Genomic DNA, 19,919 nt, shown 5'->3' with positions numbered 1-19,919 from the left:
GGAGGTTACAACCTGAATCTGAGGTGAGAACAGTGCATTGGGCCAGTTAATCTCAATACTGATTTAATTGTAAGGTATCAGTAGCCAGACAGGTGGGGGGGCCACACGGGGGGCGTGTGCCAGATACAGCTCATGGGCCAGCAGTAGGACAGCACTGCTTTAAACTATCAACAAATGGTTGCTATAGCCCTAGCAGTAGTATTGCTAGGTACCCACAGGCCACAGCTGTAAACCATACACATACCTTACTGTCTCACTCAGGTTCTCTTCTTGTTTGGTTCTGTTCTTTCTGCGCTTTAATCTCTTATTTTATTCTATTCCTCAACCTTTTACCTTGTTTTTCTTCTTTTACCAGTTTCACATTACACTTACACATACACTTGTTTTTTTCATTCTTTTTGTATAGTATGCCCTTTTTTTTTTCAACAATCGTTTCTTTATTGAAAATGTTCAGAATTACAGACATGAAAGAGGAAAAAAAATGCATTCAGTTGTTCAGAGTTTTGTTTTCGTTTATACATTGGTAGATACCCTATGTTTGGCTACTAATTATGATTTAGTATGCCCTTTTATGTCATGTGTTTTTATCCTTCTTTTTTCTGTGACTCATTTCCTTTTTTTCATTCTTTTTAATTTCCCTCTTATTTCTTCCCTTTGGCTCTATTTTCTTTTGGTGTCCACATTATTTTCTTATACTCTCCATTTTCTACCAACACACCTCCATAACGTTTACCTTCTTTTTCCTTCTCCTTTCATGCTACTTATATTTTCTGCATTCTCCCATACCCACAGAGCCCCCCTTACCCCAGAGAGAAAAGCGAATTTGCTATGTATGACTCTCACCGTTCTCACTTTCTCTCTCAAATACCTCCCAACATTTGAAAAATGCAAAGAGGGTCAAAAAGAAATGCCGCACATAGCGTGGCAAAAAATTTTTTGACCTCGCCCATTTTTGCAACCAAATAAATACCACTCCTATTTTACAAAATTTGGCAGGTTATTTAAAGTTTCAACACATTTTTGGGGATTTTGGGGTCTTGTTTTATGTGTTATTACAGTTTTGCTAAAAAAGTTGAAATTGCCTTTTAAGCTGCAAGTCTCAGTTCCCCCAAGAGACCTGTTTAGCCTATTACTTAGAATTGTATCTAAGTGCAGGCTTGTCGTTTTCTGGGCTCTCTGGCAGAAGCCTTATTAATAAATTAAGTTTGAGAAACATTGTATCTTTTTTAGCATTCAGTGCAAGAGATCGAAGAAAAACTAGAGACTTTTAAATAAGAATCTGGGACTGTAGACTGAGCTGGTAAAATTGGGACCAGCTCTACAAAATCGGGACAGTTGGGAGGTATGCTTTCACCATATGTTGTGTTCTTTTTTTGTGTGCTCTCCCATACTTCCTCTTCTGTTCTGTCCCCCTCTCCTTCTTTCTTTTGTTTTCTACATATTTTCTCTATTTTCCCCTCCCTTTATTCCAAACCATGGCCAACAATTTCTCTGAGTTAGCTCTAGTTGTCAACCCTTATAGCCATTTTTTGTCTTAAAGGGACATAAGCCATATAAATGTGAATAAACCAACCTTATTTTCTGCAGCTACATATATATAGGTACTGTTAACAGGATCAGCTTTGATTGTTCGAGACACTGCAGTGTCGTTATCAAACTGGAATAAGATTTCTGGACAGTTTGCTTTCCACTCTGAGTCCAAGGTAACCTGTTTTGAAAAAGGAAAATGCACTGTCACAAGAATCTTTAAACTGGTAATTATAAAAGTAATAGGGCTCATTTACATCCACAGATGCAGATGCACCTAAAACCATACTTCTGTATAATTGTACTCAACATCACTGAGTCTTTCTTGCCTTACATTTTAAATCGGGAACTGCTGATCCTATTGATTCAGGGGGACCCTGGAGCTACCACCACCCAATGGCCAGGCAGTAGCTGCAGGGTTCCCTTAGTGCACACTGCATCCACGTATACCTATTTGATAAAATCTACAAATCAGTATTCCCTCTTTTTAAGGCTGTGTGCAAAAATTTATTTTGTGAAAACATTTTTTCAGAGAGATTGTTACTAAACAGGCAATATGTTTTTAGTTTGGAGAATCTTGCTTTTGAAAGCTGTGGACATTTTAGAAAGGAGTGGGTGGGCTAGATATTGCACTGAATGGAGGCTAAGTAATCCCCAGAAAAGTGATACCCAGAATGAATGCACAGTTGACCGAAAATGTATGATTTGTTTCGTCTTTGTCATATGATAAAATAAACGCCTCTGTGTGTCTGTGCATTTAATACAAAGAAATTGTCAGTAATGGATGTTTACAGATTCTATTAGCAGATGCTTTGACAGTGTATACCAACAGTCATACCAGGTCACACCCTGGGAATCAGTAGACCATGATCCTTGTTTGGCTTCTTGTAAAGGGGGAAATGAGGTATGTGACAAGGAAATCTGTTGCCAGGAGTCTTAGAACAATGGCAGTTTGCAGCTTATATAACATTCTTACAGAAACAAATAAGAATAATTACACAATATAGTTGTGATTTGAAGCTTCACTTTAAACATATATATGTTTAAAGTGAAGCTTCAAATCACAACTATAATTCGTGGCTTTAATTATGGCTTTAATTCAGTGTATTAGTATACCTTTAAGTGTTCCAGAGCACTGCATTAAAAAAAATGTATTTGTCATGTGATTTGACTCCAAATAATCTACCTTTCATACCAAAATGTGAAAAAATAACCAATTTTTATTTTATATTTAGGGACCCTGAGAATTTAACGTCACATTACCCCTTTAATCTGGACACCTAAGTGTGGTCCTAAATTCTAGTGTGAAAACTACTTCCTTATCCAGGTTAAAGTAATTTGCTTGCATTTATCCCCAGTAGATGGTAATGTGATTTAGTTTGAAAAGGGGAGCTTCTGTGAGTTCAGGATCCCATCTGGCGGGGAGATTGCATTAGGGTAGTTATTTCACAGTCACTCTAGGAGTGAAAGGCAAGTTAAGAGAAGGTAGCAGAGAAGCTAAAGACTCCAACAAGGAGTATAGTGGGGTCAGTATCCTGCAGTGATTAGGCCACCAATGTAGGGACATGAGTGGGTCAGCTCAGGTGCAGGAGATTTGCCAGGGAGAAAGACACCACCAGGAGTCCGACTATGCTGGGAGCCTAGATCTCCAAGGCAGACTGTACAGGAGGGAGTGATCACAAATGTGAGTCTAAGCTGTGGAGTGTCATTGTTGAACATTGAATTCACTGATGTGTGCTACTTGTGTTTAAGTCAACTTTGTTGTCACCAGAAGATATAAATGCCTGTGATAAACAAATCAGTTTGTTTGAAGAAAGTGCTGTTGCTGCATTTGTGTACTAAAGCTGGAGGTTGGTAGACCCTCCAGGTGATGGTGTTTCCTCAGTGGTCCAAAGGTACTGTATCATTGCGGCGGGGAGTTGCCTTCCAGTTTTGTCATACTTTAAGTGTTTTGCACACAACCTACACACTTCTTACTTCTACTAATGTCAACATGTAAGGGTGCGCTACATATATGCTGGAAAATCAAATAAGACAATGAACCCATATGCCAGTGTATGCAGATACTTGCCACAATATGTCTGGTCCTTATAAAAAATCTGGTTGATCATTCGACTTCCACCTATTTTTTTTGTAAACCTGCAGGTAATTTACTGCTCATAAATAGGCTTAATAATTTGAAAAACTGGAAATGTGTATAGCCAATATGTCAGATTAAGAGTCCTGTGGTGACCTCTGTTTATGCCACCAACTATAGGAATGGAATTTTATTCTAGACAAAGCTTGGTGTGGTCCAATAACCAACAGCAACCAATCAAGTCTTTTCTCACACAGTTTTAACTGCAATACCTCATAAGAGGCTTATCAATTGCAACTTGGCCAAGCTTTGCTGCTATTTTTATATGGACAATTAAATTACCATTAAAGAGAATGAAAATCTACCAACAACTTCATTGCCCTACTCTGCATTTCTACCAAGATACACACAGGACCAGTTATAAGACAAGTGGTAATGTTGAAATGAAGAAATTTAGAGGATGCCTCTTGTTGTAGGTAGGGTTTTGTTGTCCTTTAATTCTGGATAAATTAAGTAGGGCTAATCTTTCAGCCACATGCTATATAACCTATTACAAATAGAATTAATTAACCTTTTGGGTTTTTCAATAAATGGAATGACAATATAGAGCCCTATAGAACTGTTAAGAAAATGTTACCTTGCTTATAAGAATGATTTATTGTAAATTTATTTAATCGACAGGAAAATTTGCCAAACGGTGAAAAATCCGCAAAACGCACTTGTTGCACTTTTTTTGCCGTGACTGCAATTTTTTTGATGCACGCTGAATTTTTTTGTGGCGGATTTTCGCTGAAGTTTTGCAAAACAAGTCACCAATGGCGAATTGTGGAAATTCGCTGTGAATTCATGTTCACACACCACAAAGAACATTTCATAGCTTATTATTACACATGAAGGCACAGTCATAACAGAGGACATGGCTTAGGCACAGTCTGTAAGGGTGAATAAATATTATGAAAGCTATCAACTTTTAATACTGGCAAGCCAGGAGATCCATGATTCACAAAGCTCGTTGCCACAGATTTTGGGGGCATGGCCTAATGACTTCATTTTGCTGATCATGTGCACTAGGCCCTTCATGTTAAAAACCAATTACTGTGAATGCACACACAACTTTTTAAAGGAAAAGCTGAAAACTCGTGGGAACTGGGAAGGACACTTACAACTGGTAAATCTTGCAATAATCGGGAGAGTTGATGGCTCTGCATTATCAATGTATGAAATTAAACCCCCCCCCAAATAGGCAATGTTATATTTATACTGTTTGTAGTGTTTTACCTTCAACACCTGTCCATTTCCAGTTCCCAAGAAAAAAACCATTTTATTCTGCACTTCCACTGCAAATACAGCAGATAGGTTGCCATGGGTCAGAGTAGGTCCCAGGTTTATTGGAAGAATCGGAAGAGAATTCTTTGCAGAGTGATCCTAAGAAGTACAAAGAGACAAGCATTTGTATTTATATGTGCTCAAAACAAGGAAAAGCCTTCATTCTTAGCTTAAAAAAAAGTTGTTTCTCCTGCACAGATACAAAGCCAAAGCAAGACTGCACCACTGCATTTTGTTTGTTTAGATTTTGTTTCTTTTTACAGTGAAGCAGTTACAATTAAAAAACAATGATTATGCTGTTTTAATCCTATTCCAGGAATCTGCCATTTGTACTCAAATGTCACTTACCCCCTTCTATAAAAAGCACAGAAAATGCACATCAAATTGGTGGGGGGTGGCCTGCGCAGAAGGGTGAGAGTGGAATAGACTTTGTCAAGACACATTTAGAACTGAAGAGCTCTCTGAGGAAGAGGAATACCCTTTTTATAAAAGCAGTGACATAATTACATACAGCAGACTTGGGTAATGTCTTTGCATTTCACTTTCACCCTTAAAGGAACAGTAACACCAAAAAATTCAAGTGTATAAAAGAAATTCTAATATAATGTACTGCTGCCCTGCATTGGTACAACTGGGGTGTTTGCCTCAGAAACACTACTATAGTTTATATAAAGAATGCAGCTGTGTAGCCATGGGAGCAGCCATTCAAAGGAGAAAAGGCACAGACACTTAGCAGATAACAGATAAAACACTATTGTATTCTACAGAACTTGTCTGTTATCTGCTATGTAACCTGTGCCTTTTCTCCTTTTTTCCAGCTTGAATGGCTGCTCCCATGGCTACACAGCAGCTTATTTATATAAACTATAGTAGAGTTACTGTAGCAAACACACAACTTTTACCAGTGCAGGGCAGCAGTACATTATATTTCATTTACTTTAAAACTCTATAATTTTTTGGTGTTACTGTTCCTTTAAATCAATTGAATGAGTCCTGCCTGTGCCTTTACTGTTAAAGCTTCTATTGTCATCTGCTGCAATTAAATGTGGGTATTAGAGTCATAATATAGTAATTTAGGTTGCAAAAAAACAGATCCATTAGATGTAACTGTTTTGTATAAGTGAAACCTGTCTAAAGCCTAGATGGTTCAGAGAAAGGCAAAACCCCCATCTGCCCCAAATTGCCTTAGAGGGGAACAATACTTCCTGACTCCATGAAGACAATTGGACCAGTCCCTGTATTTCTGTAACCACTTATTCCTCCCTTGCTTGTTAAATAGCCACCCAACCTATTCTTGAAGCTAACTAATGTATCAGTCAGTACAACTGATTCAAGGAGAGAATTCCACAACTTCACAGCTCTCACTTTAACAAACCCTTTCCGAATATTCAGACAGAACTCCTTTCTTCTAATCGGAAAGGATGCCCTCATGTCTGCTGGAAGGATCTAGGATCTACTGGTAAATAAAGTATCAGAGTTTATTGTGTCATCCCCTTATATATAATACATAGTGAATATATCCCCCTTAAGTGCCATCACTGTGTCCATCAGGCAGAGGTGACCCAATAACAAATAGAAACATGGCACCACATTGTAAGCACTAGTTAAACATAGTATCACAATTTCGTGTTCATGTCTCATTGTCAAATGTGAACTTTCTGCAGGGTTGCAGAAAATATAAATTGCAACAGTCTATCTTATAAAGGTCTTTGAGCATTAATTCAGTGGGGAAGGAGGAACTTGATCTTTTTTCTTTGGTTTTCTTTGCATTGTTTTTTTGTACCTACTGCACTACACAGGATTGTACTATGGGGTATTACACTAACTGGCACTAAGATAAGTAGTGGGCAGTGTTCTTGTTGCAGTTCTTACAATGCTTATTAGTAAAGCAAAAGGATACTCACCTTACTGCTACATTCATCTCTAAAGTCTTCTGCAATACACTCTTTTTCTTGTTTCATCATGTTAGTAAGATTGTAAATACAGAGCGCTGTCTTATCTGGGCTCATAGCTTGGCTTTGACTGGTGAATATCCCAGCCCAAAAGTGTCCTCCTGATTTCATGAAATGGAAAGAAGACAGAATCACCCCTCTTCGTATATCACTACCACAAGGAAGATGAGCGAGGCCCCAAAGCTGTAAATCTGCTCCTTTGGGATTCTTTACAGACAGTATTTTAGCATTATCCAACTCAGGTACAAAATATGGAAAAAAAAAAATTCTCTCCCAAGAAAATGCATTCACAAACTGCAAAACAGTTGTTGTATTTAATTCAGCATAGCTATTTTCGTTTTCTGTTATAAATCCCATAGTTTCTCTTGTTTTTATAGATACTGGATGCAGATCACTGTGTTTGTTTGTAAAAGTAGCAAGAATGAGATAGGTTTGTTCATTACTGAATACAATTCCTGCAGCTGAGAGGCTTGTGTTAGGTGTCAGGAGATCGGGGGTAATACTGCTAATATTCTCAAACTTGTTCAGTTTCCTCTCATTACAAAAACTGGTATTTGTAATCCAGCAACTGAGCACAATGTCCCTATACACAAGCAACAACATGTTATACGGAGGTTTCTGCCCCATGGTTGCTTGTCCGGGGGCACTTCCACGACACTCAGTGCTAGATTCATTAGCTGAAGTTTCAGCCAACCTCTGGCTCAGGGTGTGATCAAACAGGTACAGGCAGGACTCAGTGGCCACAACAACATAGTCTGACCCCACAGCAATGTTCCTAACCGCACTCACCAGCAGCCTGGGATCCTCACTGAGAACAGAGTCTATGGATAACAGCCACAGAGCACTGAAAAGGTTAATAACATGGAAACCAGGAGGCATCCTCAACGGTTGTATTGTCCAGATATGACCAGCAGTGCTAATGTTACGTTATTAGGATCCACTGTGAAAATGCAGGAAGCTTTGATGTGTTGTTCTGTATATTGCAGCAGTTCCCCCTTTTTACATGTGTGTATGTCTTGGTGAGTTTCTGGAAACATAAAGAAACTTAAAATAACATTTTGTAGCTGTAGCCAGTACATAAACTCTTAATCACCATATTCAATTGCCACAATATTTAGTGGTAAGTATATTATATGCATCAAGGGTACAGGTAAGATGCAGACAGAAATGCTAATACATATTGGATTTGATATGCATTATTTGGTTATTCCTACCTTGGATTATTATTATTTATATAGTGCCATCAATTTGCGCAGCACTTAACAGAATAAAAAGCATATTAATACATATTAATTTAAGGTATTCTAAAAGGGTGATGTGAAATTACACTTATTATTATAAACCAGTAGACTGGGAATTGTACCAGCAGTCTGGTATCGCTATAGACAAAAAGAAACAGCTCTAGTTTGGAGTCAGTGGGGGAATCAACGTGAACTATTGCCATCTTGTGGCAAAAGCAGAAATAAAGATATCTCTATCTATCTATCATCTATCTATCTATCGACACACAAGCTATTAATATCCTGTAGTTATACTCTAAACCTAGTGCAGATAATGGACCCGTTATCTGGAAACCCATTATCCAAAAAGTTCCGTATTACGGGAAGTCCCATAGACTCCATTATAATCAAATAATTAACATTTTTAAAAAAGATTCCCTTTTTCTCTGTAAGACTAAAACTGTACCTTGTACTTGATCCCTATTAAGATATAATTGATCTTTGTTGGAAGCAAAACAATCCTATTGGGTTTATTTAATGTTTAAATAATTTTTAACTAGACTTAAAATATAAAGTTCCAGATTACGGAAAGACCCCTTATCCAGAAAACCCCAGGTCCTGAGCATTCTGGATAATAGGTAGCATACCTGTAATATCATCAGTTATATTTAGTGCTTAGTGATGCAATTTCCTTTTCCTTTCAGGAAATATTTAAAGGCAGTATATCAATATACAGGACATTAATGGTCACTCTGGTGCAAACCTACATGGTAATTTGCACTAAAAGCCAGAGGCGGCTTAACCACTAGGCATCCCTAGGCTATAGCCTAGGGGCCCAGTGCAATCAGGGGCCCATTTTGCTTAAAAAAAATGTTTTGTTTTGTTTTTAAATTTGTGCTGGCAGTAGGGAGAGGGAGAACAACCAGGATTAGACAAAGTGGTTGGCTTGGCGCTGGCGCGTTGCATTCATGCAGGCTGAACAAAACTCTGTGCAGGTTAAATTAAACAAGTGGCGCGTATGTCTGTGCGCACCCTGACCCCTGAGGTTGCATCATGTTTGGGTGCATCAGTGGTGTCACTGCTCCCTAAATGATGGTGCTCACCCATGAGCTGAGCTTTAACAGACCTAATATGTCTCCATCAAGTGGCTAATTTTGAGCTATTTTTTTTTTATTGTTTTTAGGTGTATACTGTCTCTTTAACCACACCACGAAAAAACAATTAACAGATAGATTAGAAGGTATTTCTTTGTTTAGGAAGGGAAAAGGTACATTTGGAACCTTACAGTTATTTTTTATTTTTGCCTCCTTCCCCATCAACCTTAAGGTAAGTGACCTGATGGTAACCACACAGTCATAGATGGTATGTTTGGAGTCAGCAATGTGTATTTCTTGATGCAGCTGCACACATGAGATGACTATGAGAGCTATTACAGGGTCAGTGTCCTCTATCCACCCCTTTCTTACATACTTTCCATCTAACCAGGCACAAGATACAAATTAAGACCACCACCTTAGAAAGAAATCAGAGATGTAAACTCACTCCATGCCATCAGGGAGATACAAGCATATTTAATACTTTATTCCATAACACTGTTAAAGTGAAATACAAGCCTGTAAATGTTAGGACTGGATTATTATCTCTCTAGTAATCTTCATCCCTGAAAAAGTGATCCAGTTAACCAATCCAATTTTAAATCAGTGTTATTATTTTTAATTACCTTCACACTTTATATATCACCAATATATGCCTAGGGTTGCTATCTGCCTCGTTTCGACCCGGACAGCGTGGTTTTCGGGAGGTCAGAACTACCTGCACAGTTTTACAAATTAGGAAAATGTATATTATATGGAATGGATATAATAATAATAACCATAATAATAATACAAAAGGAATAAATGTATATTATTATTAGATTTTTTTTAATGGAGAGCTTAAGACCATTAGGGTCCATTGCCACCAATGTGTGTTTTGTTTTTATGCCCTATGTTCCCAGGGGGACCCTGATCATTTTGTTGTACAGGGCCCTGTGATTTCTGATTGCAGCCCTGTATGAAAGGGTCATGTTTTTTACTGATTACTAAGTTAAGCCCACAAATCATAATTTTAAGGGAGATAAGTAATATGTAATATAAGGTTAAATAAACGAAAACGCATGCCATGGCATGTAAATAAATGCACGCGATATGCAACTTAACGCATGCGTTAATACTTTAGCAAATCATGCATTTTTTCGCGTCAATTTTAATGCAAAAAAGCATGCGATAAAACTTATCGACCTTTAGTGAATCAGCCCTCATATGTTTTAGCTGCCCTTCCCCCCAAAATAAAAAAAAGTTGCCTGTTATTTTCACAGGCAAATGTCATTCTCCAGAACCAAAACAAGATGACATTCTAATTCTAAAAAATAAAGTAATAAAACAATTTAACATTAAATGTCTTTACATTTAAGTTTGGGCAATAATACCAAGATGAATTTCTTTTATGTGACTCATGAAGATTAGCCTCTTCTGTCACTAGCTCCATTTCTTTTGGTCAACATCATGATCAGAATCCTCAGTTAAAATTCCTATCAAAATATATGATTATGATAAGCATTTGAGAATCTGGCATAAGAAAACAAAACCAACATAAATAAAGCATTCTACAAAAGTCCAAAGAATGTATAAGAAGCTGACATTAGATTCCATCTGCACTGAAATATTAAACAGAGGCAATGTTCTCACCTCAATTCTCAAAGAGCCATGATGAAGGCACTAACCATCCTTATTATTTCCTAATAGGAACTTGTGACACAAACTCTAAAGTAACACATTTATTTAAAATCATTTTTCATTTTTATATAATTTATTACATTCAGATGATTTTCTGTAGAAAATGAAAGCCTTCTGCATCATACAGAAAGGTCAGATGTACCCTTTGTGTTTCTATCTATAGCCATTTCATTCACCCAAGCTGTGTCTAGTTTCTTACATCCACATTTACCAGTTGAAGTTATTCCTCTATTGTATCTATATTTAGGCACACAGTGCCTTAACAAGGTATGATGGAAATATTTACCTGTTATGGAGTTGCCAGACTTTTTTAATTGGAAAACATCTGAAACTGATTCATTTTTGTTTTTCAATCTAATTATAAGCAGGGCTGAAAGCTACCACCCCGGGGGCCCCTTGGGGGCACAAATAAAATTCACTGTTTTCACCATTTCGGAGTGCTGCACTGTATTTTTACTGTGAATTATCGATTGCCCCTGGCAGTGCGGATGAGCTTGCACCCAACGCTACACAAAGCGTGATATAGTGAAAAGCAACTTTCTTTGAACTTTGCAATTATATATTTAGTATTACAGGTATGAAATCCCTTATTAGGAACCCTGCTATCCAGAAAGCTCAAAATTAAGGGAAGGACTCTCATAGAGTCCCTTTTAAAGGGGACCTGTCACCCTAAGAAATAACTCCAAATTATTTTCTATATTGTTAGTTGAGCAAAATAAACTTTACTTACTCTATATAAATAATATAAATCTTGTTTCCTTCCGTCTTGGAATTACTCAGTCAAAGCAAGTAAGGCAGGCACCATTTTGTGGACACTGTTATGAAGCCAAGCTTTGTATCATGCCAAAATCTTGTATATGTGCCAGAATGGGGGCCAGACGCCCATACTCTTGCACTGGCTTCACAATAAGATGATGAGGAAGGAGGGGAAAAGTGAGAATGTGCAGTGAGATCTAGGTAGTGCTGAACTGAAAGCTAAAGTTATTGTCTGCCCCGCCTCTATGCCTAAGGCATAGAGGTGGGGCAAGCAATATATGATTGACAGCTGGGATTATTAATTGCCTTTATAATGGGTTTGGATGTGTTAATATAAAAATGAATGTGGGTTTCATGTTTAATTTGAAAAGGACTTTTATTATACAGCTTTTTATGTCTGGGTGACATGTCAACTTTAAGCAAATAATTCTAATTTTTAAAAATGATTTCTGTTGTCTCTGTATTTGATGGCAACTAAGCTGCATGAATCCATATTGGTGGCAAAAAATTCTATAGTTTTTTTTATTTAATGTTTAAATGATTTTTAGCAGTCTTAAGTTAGAAATATCCAAGCTTTGTTGGCGTAATGACATTTCTTGGTTGGGTCCCAAGCATTCTGCACATTCGATCAAATATCTATATTATCATATTGAATAAACAATTTCATTTCAGTTTTTATTTTGCCATATTTATTCTATATTTGCATTGGCTTTCAGTAAGTTTTGTTTTATTTTTCCCTTTATGGCATTTGAGGAAGTTCTCTTAATGTATGTACTTTTCTCGGAAATACAGCCCTGCGTTTCCGTAGTTGGTTTCAGTCAAAGCCACACTTTCTTTTACTGCATTGAAACAGGAACACACAAACTGGACTGGCACCAACATTATTTATGACTAGTGATGAGTGAACCTGTCCCGTTTCGATATGCCAAAAATTCGCAAATCTTTCAAAAGATTAGCAAAATGGCAAAAATTATTTGTGTCAAAAAATTTGTTGTGTGCATCAAAAAAATGTTGTTGCGTGACAATTTTTGTTTGATGCGGATGACAATTTTTGGTCGCGCAGCAAATTTTGTCGCCAGTTTGCAAAAAAATCTGCCACTGGCGAAATGTGTAAATTCGCTGCGCATCCATGCCGGCCAAAGCATTTTGCCCATCACTAGTCATAAGTTTAGAACTATGTAAAAATAATGCTTGATGCCAGTGCCATTGTTATATGGAAGAAAGACTAAAATATAGGAATGATGGTATTTTTTGCCACAAAGGTGGCAACTCTATGTACAAAGTGAGACTTTAAGATCCTTTAGATATATACACATTCTAAACTTGCTCAGAGGCACTTTTGCAATTTAGGTCTTTTTATTTAATATTTATTTAATATTTCAGTATTTGCATAATTCTTTGCACAATTGCACAATAAGTGATACAACTGAGCAGAGAAGCATAAGGATAAGCTCATTTCATCATCTAATTAAGCTTTTGCTTTTCTGTCCTGCTATTGCCCAGACCAAACAACTTATTACACATTCTAATAGCCAGGTATTTTACTAAATTCCTTTACACAGATGTATGTATTTTTATGTAATCCTACGAAGAGATAAGCAGTAATAAATATTCTAAGTATTTAAATGTATGTGCAATGTATACATTTTTATATACCTAACACAGTGATCCAATTTATGTGCAATGTATACATTTTTATATACCTAACACAGTGATCCAATTTATGTGCAATGTATACATTTTTATATACCTAACACACTGATCCCCAACCAGTGGCTCATCACAACTTTTGATGTTGCTCCCAGAGGCCTGATGTAGGTGCCCTATTTAAATTTCTGGCTTGGAGGCAAATTTTGGCAGCACAGAGACACCGTTTTACTCTAAGCAGAGCTTAATGCAGGCTAACAGTCCACATGGGGCTACCAAATAGCCAATCACAGTCCTTATTTGGCATCCCCAAAGAACTTTTTTTTTTGGTGTGTTTCACCAACATTTTTTACATCTGAGTGTATCTCACGAGTAATAAAGGCTGGGGATCCCTGCCCTAACAGCACCTCAGGGCGCATGAGTCTAGGGTAGCTGATGTATGTATGTAACTTTATAAAGCCCTACAAGGATATGCAGCAATGTACACTCTTACAGTGTACAAAAGTATACACAGGAAGGTCAAGCATTATAATAAATGCAAAGAATATGTATAAATACATAGATATTTTTAGGGTTGTGGCCCTTGGGTGCCTATATATTTTTTTAAATGCTCTTTTTTATTTTAAATATAAAAAAAAGAGAAAATTCCCCAGCCCACTGACACGTGCAGTTATTCTGGTTGGATTTTTATTTGTCAATCCAAAGAAGTTCACAGTTGCACTCCCTTAATTTTACAAGAACAAAACAACACTGCAAGTTTCCTGAATGTATGGCAGCTTCCTATCCACTGATTAAATGAAAAAAAGAGGTACGAGGTCCCTGGACATATAACAGCTGCAGATTACATGCAATATAAGAGGCAGCACAGAAAACAGAAAAGATAAAAACACAGTTCTGCCTGTGAAGAAACCATTGCATACCTCCCAAAATTTGAAAAATGAAAAGAGGGACAAAAAGATTTGCTGCGTGCAGAACAGCAATTTTTTTGGCCACGCCCACTTTTGTGACCATGCCCCAATTACCACACCCAATTTTTAAAAAAAAAAATACTCCTTTTATAAAGTTGAAATGGTGGGATCAGACGCAAATGTGCTATACCCTCATACTGAACTACCTAAAGAAAACAATACAGCAACTCATATAAAATACAAATATAGAGAGAAGGCAGTCAGTTATAAGTGAGTTATAACTATGTACCAGTTTTGCCCCCCCCATACACAGTGCCCCCAATGGCCCAATAGACAGTAACCCCCATACACAGTGCCCCCATAGACAGTACCCCCCATACACAGTGCCCCATAGACAGTACCCCCATACACAGTGCCCCCATAGACAGTACCCCCATACACAGTGCACCCAATTGACCCCATAGACAGTAGCCCCCATACACAGTACCCTCATACACAGTGCACCCAATTTACCCCATAGACAGTAGCCCCCATATACAGTGCCCCCATAAAAAGTACCCCCATAGAAAATGCCCCCATAGACTGTACCCCCCATACACAATGCCCCTATAGTAAGAACCCCCCATATACAATGCCCCTATAGTAAGTACCCCCCATACACAATGCCCCCATAGTAAGTACCCCCCATACACAGTGCCCCCATAGTAATTACCCCCCATAGGCACTTTGGCTTCTTCTGCTGCTCTGCTTCTTATGCGGTTCCTTGTGCAGCGGCGACAGGCCCTTTTATAAGGTTGTGCCCCGTGCGTACTGACGTCAGGAGCGGCATAAGAAGCAGAGCAGTGAAGAAGCCGGAGCGCCCGACTCCAGCCAGCGCATCCCGCTGTGCTTGATAGTTCAATGAATGTCCCGCATTTCCGCAATCTGTTACGAAAATGCGGGACATTCATTGAGCTATCCAGGACAGTGGGATGCGCTATAAAACCGGGGACTGTCCCGCGGAAAGCGGGACAGTTGGGAGGGGTATGCCATTGTTTATACCACACTTTGAGACTTTTTAAAAATAAAAGTACATTAAAAAAACAGCACAGAAACAGCGCACATTGCTGCAATGACACCGTGCTATGTAGCTATGCAAAAAACATATTTATATTACATTACAAAGCTGATCATGAAACTGGCTTAAAATTCTATCATTTTAAAACTTGAATAAAATACATAAAAATTCTGTAATAAAGCAATTGCATTATTCTAGCTCCATTCTATACTAGCAATCCCAGTATAATCCCAGTATAAATGTAAGATTTTATGTCTCAATGGTCTATGCCAGATCTAGAGTGGTGCAAAATATTTATTTCTACATTATACAAGAATATGCCGTTTTTTTTAAACTGGCAATGTGGAGCTTCTCACAATGTTGCTAAATATGTAATTTAGTTTACTGCTAATTTTCCATAATTGTTAGACATTACTTTGGGCTGGCCTTAACAAAAAAACACAGAAAAGGGAAACCTTGTTAATTAAGTAATGGGTGATATATCTTACAAGGAAAGACCATGACAAACATGGGTGCTTTAGAAGAGATACGTCAGGTATGGGAGCACACCCCGTTTACCTCCATTAGCAGCTCTGCTCAGCTACAACTTTTTTTACTGGCTGAGAGGTAAAACCAACTCTTTTACTGGCAAGCAACCCTCTGCAGTTTATATCATGTACCAGAATTTCACATCTATGTACAAAATAACATACACCCACTAATTCTAATAGGGGAATTCACAAAAGTGGCCCTTTTTTGGAGTAAAAGTGGTGGGAAAACTGGTGGAAAACACTTTCTCGATATTTACAAACAGAAATCCGCCTAAATTCCAACTCAACTGCCACATTTCCGTTTTTGGTGAAAGAAAGACAGTTTACAGACAATTTTGTGAATTTGTCTTTTAAACAACATTCATACAACATTTTAACAACATTTTTCCCCACCATTTTCAAAATGGAGTAAAACTCAGTGTAACTCTGTTAGATCAATTCTAAGATCTTCTGTTTTGCTTTGTTTCACTCAGTCTCCATTTCACACCTCTGGTAGGGGTCCCATTGGGGGTCATTAGCATATTAACAGGGATTAGCAGCCTATTGTTAGGGACCATTTTAAAGGCCTCTCTTTGTGAAAGTTGTTCTTTTAGATTACCCTGCCTATCCTGCTTGCCTATGACTAAGTGCATACGCGCACGAAACACATCAGGCGTTTTGTTTTTAAATGGATAAATAAAGATCAATGTTTTAAAAAGAGTATCCTATTGTCCGGTGAACTTGGTGTTACCTCTTTGGAATTTGTTCTAATCCCTTGGCTACGGGTTCGGGGCCCCGAGCACCTGGACCACTTCTGGACTGCGGTGAGTCTTTCTTATTATTTATTTGACTATCCAGTGACTTCTCTGCTTGCTTGTTATTTTGGGCGATAGACCCGGGGTATTGACACCCGGGTCTACACTTCTTATTTGGTATGATTTAAACTCTGCCTTAGCATTAGCGGAATTGTTTTTAGTTTATTGACTAGTGTCTTTAATTTTGCATATATATATACTTTTGATTCAGCGTTTTGTCTTGACTTTTAGATTACCACCTCTTGATAAGGGATTCACTACTTTCAGGACCATCCATTTAAAGTGAGATTGGTTTGGTTAGCCTCACTGAAATGTCATGACACTGTACTGTCTGTCAAGGTACCTTTTTATAGTGTCAAATGTTATCCCAGTGTTCTTTGATCCATTGCTGTATTGCCCTTGCTGTCTGACCAACATAACACTTGCCACAGCGGCATTTCAGTAAATATACCATGTTTTCCATGTTACAAGTGGCATACAGTCTCAATTTTACTGGGGTACCCAGTGTAGGATGACTCCCCACTCCCCCCCCTATAATGGAGGGGCAACTTATAAATTCCAGACATGCAAATGTCCCTATTTTTGGTTTACCCAGAAATCTTTGTGTCCCTTTCTTTTTTGGTGGTCAACAGTGTTGGTATGAGATCTGCAATAAGTGTAGCTGGATTTGATGCTGCTCACCATAGAAAGGTTATCAGTGAAACTAAAGGAGATCCGCTCACAAATATCTGAATTAAAAGACAAACTTACGTTTGAACCAGTAGAAGCCGACAGTTTGTTTGATGAGCAGAAGGTTTCTCTGGCTAAACTACGCAAGTCCATCACAACCTGGAAATGAGCCAAGTTCGAGTGCGACGCGAAGGACTACTCTGAAGGACGCGTATATATGTGGAAGGGAGACCGGAGGCAACAGCGCATACAGTGGATCAAGAGGACCCAACAGCAGGAGCTACAACTGCAGAGAGAGAGATACACCAGTTAGTGTATACTAACATGAGCATTTTCGTTATGAAATGAAAATAGAATTAACCTGAATATGTACACTAGAAGTACAGCTAGTGGTAAGAGTATTGGGTCATTTTCCTATATTTTTTATGTTTGTGATACGGTTTCTCCTTGTTCTGTAGCAGAATGAGACTTCATTTTTCAGGTGAAAAGGCTGTGGTAGGCCAGCAATTGGCAGAACCTTAAGTTTACAGATGGACTTTATGTAACGACCGTATTAGGGACTCTTTTAAGGACACTTATTGGACACTTGCAACATACTATGTATCACTAAACAAGATAAGGATTTTTGGCCACACCTCCCAAGTGAGGTCACTGCTTGCATCAGCAAGCACTGCATTCTGGCGCTCTCTCTCAGTAGCTTTGTATGGTTTGGTATTTAACACCTATAGTGGGGGTGTACACTGATATTGAGAGCTGAAGCTTTTAAACCCTGTAAAGCACGGTTACCGTCACTAATTTAGACTATTGTTAGGGTACAAGTCTCTGTCTAAAGCTGGCCATACAAGCACCGATAATATCGTACGAAACCTCGTACGAAGGCTGCGGATATTGGTAGACTCGCCGATCGGCCAGGTTAAAAGATTTTGATCGGGCGCCTGAGCAAAATCTACCTTCAGGGCTGAATCGGCAGAAGGAGGTAGAAATCCTATTATTTCTACCTCCATATCTGCCGATTCAGCCCTGAACGTCAGTGGAGGGTTGGAACGATCTTTCGTGTGACCAGATCGAAAATCGCCACGTGTGTGGCCAGCTTAACCCTAGACCAATATGTGCAAAAGCCTAATTAACATTTGATAAACAAGTAAAACACTGATTAAACAAAAAGTTTAATTGATACCTTATATATAAAAAGTTTTTACCTTACATTTGCATTGTTATGCTAATTTTATCTTAATGGATGAGGCAATAATAACATTTTGAGTGAATATATTGTATACATTTTTATTTAAAGGAAAAGTAAAGCCTCCCAGGCTAGGCATGTTGGCGTGTGGGCCGGATTGCTTTTGACCATTAATCAGTAGGGGCTAGAGAAGCAGTGCGGTGGCAGAGTAGTGCAGGGGGTAGGCCCTTGATTCACTTTCTCCCATAAAGAAGGTATTTAGACCCTTACATCTTGTTACCAAAGTGGAATTACACAGAAATATAGAAAACATTAAAAAGCCCAGCTTGTCCTGAAAAAAAATGATGTATAGTTTCCCTAGGCAAAGTAAAATGACCCCTCAGGTAATGCCCCTAAAGTGAAATGGCAAATGAAATGCAAAATCCTGCTGGTAAAATCCTTATTCCAAGGCTCACGTAGATGTGAAACTGGGTTTGATTGACAGATTTACTAAGAGCTAAAGGCAAATTCATACAAAAAATTGTTGACAAAATCTGATAGAGATAGAGGTTTGTTAATACGGTGGAAAATCCAACCAATCTATCTTCACTTTTATTTTGCCTCAATGTCACCCCTTTTGTGAATTCCCCATATTAATGTGTTTAATTTGCTCTCTGTTTAACCCTGCAATGCCCAGGGCTGCCCTGCACTTTTAGGAATAAATGGATTTAACATTTGCCCAGTTTTATGGTGCAACCCCTTACTGGACAGTGTTTTGGCAAATGGAAATTGATCACTTTATTATTCATTTTGTATAAAGGCTCAAAGGCGACTCGCTGCTCGCTGCTCAGAGCTCATTAGTAATCAGTTTAGATACATGAGCCATGGCTGCTTGGGAATCAGTGTAGTCTGCAACATGCTCAATACCGGGGCAGTTGTCTAGACAAAACAGGGTAGAGTCCCAGGAGGGTTTCTGTGTATTTTATATATATTAAAAGAAGAGTTAAAATAACTCCACAGAATAAACATGCGGCAACAAGGCAAATAATGAGAAATTGCCCGATATAAACGTCTTTCTCTGTATTTCCACTTTCATCCAGTAGACGGCACCTCTTCCTTTTTTTACCCATTCCTTTCCAGGTACTAAGGTGCTTACAGCGACATTCTGGTGGTTGTATTTGGAAGTGCAAGAGAACGGACGGCTGCAGTTGAGAGGTTCTCCTTATAAAACGACACTGTGTATAAGGGCAATATCCGGCCAAAGAGGGGCTAAAGAAGTAATTCAGGGTGTGGGCCCTTCATTCACTTTTTCCAATGAAGAAGGTATTTAGACCCTTCCATCTTGTTACAGAAGTGGAATTACACAGAAATATAGAAAACATTAAAAAGCCCAGTTTGTCCTGAAAAAAATGATGTATAGTTTTCCTAAGCAAACCAGAATGACCCTTCAGGAAATGCCCCTCAAGTGAAATGACAAGTGGCAAATGAAATGCAAAATCCTGCTGGTACAATCCTTATTCCAA

General features: G+C 38.3%; 1 protein-coding gene across 3 annotated transcripts in view; it reads right to left on the bottom strand.

Moving 5' to 3' along the window:
* plxnc1 (plexin C1) overlaps positions 1-17,474 on the bottom strand; it is a 74,617-nt gene extending 57,143 nt beyond the window's left edge. The window contains exons 1-4 of one of the 3 annotated variants that reach the window (XM_031898910.1): positions 17,319-17,474; positions 6,835-7,909; positions 4,883-5,029; positions 1,574-1,708 (exon numbers count right to left, since the gene is read on the bottom strand). In XM_031898910.1, coding sequence (XP_031754770.1) covers positions 1,574-1,708; positions 4,883-5,029; positions 6,835-7,761 — 1,209 coding nt within the window. In that variant the 5' untranslated portion in view covers positions 7,762-7,909; positions 17,319-17,474. Of the gene's footprint in view, positions 1-1,573; positions 1,709-4,882; positions 5,030-5,278; positions 5,372-6,834; positions 7,910-17,318 lie in introns of those variants that run through there. The other 2 variants (XM_031898911.1, XM_031898912.1) reach the window with 2 other exon arrangements.
* Positions 17,475-19,919: the final 2,445 nt, after the last annotated feature.

The sequence above is a fragment of the Xenopus tropicalis genome, chromosome 3 (genome assembly GCF_000004195.4).
Source record: "Xenopus tropicalis strain Nigerian chromosome 3, UCB_Xtro_10.0, whole genome shotgun sequence".
Taxonomy (NCBI): domain Eukaryota; kingdom Metazoa; phylum Chordata; class Amphibia; order Anura; family Pipidae; genus Xenopus; species Xenopus tropicalis.
The sequence above is the reverse complement of the archived record's forward strand: the minus strand, read 5'-3'. Positions and strand labels throughout refer to the sequence as shown.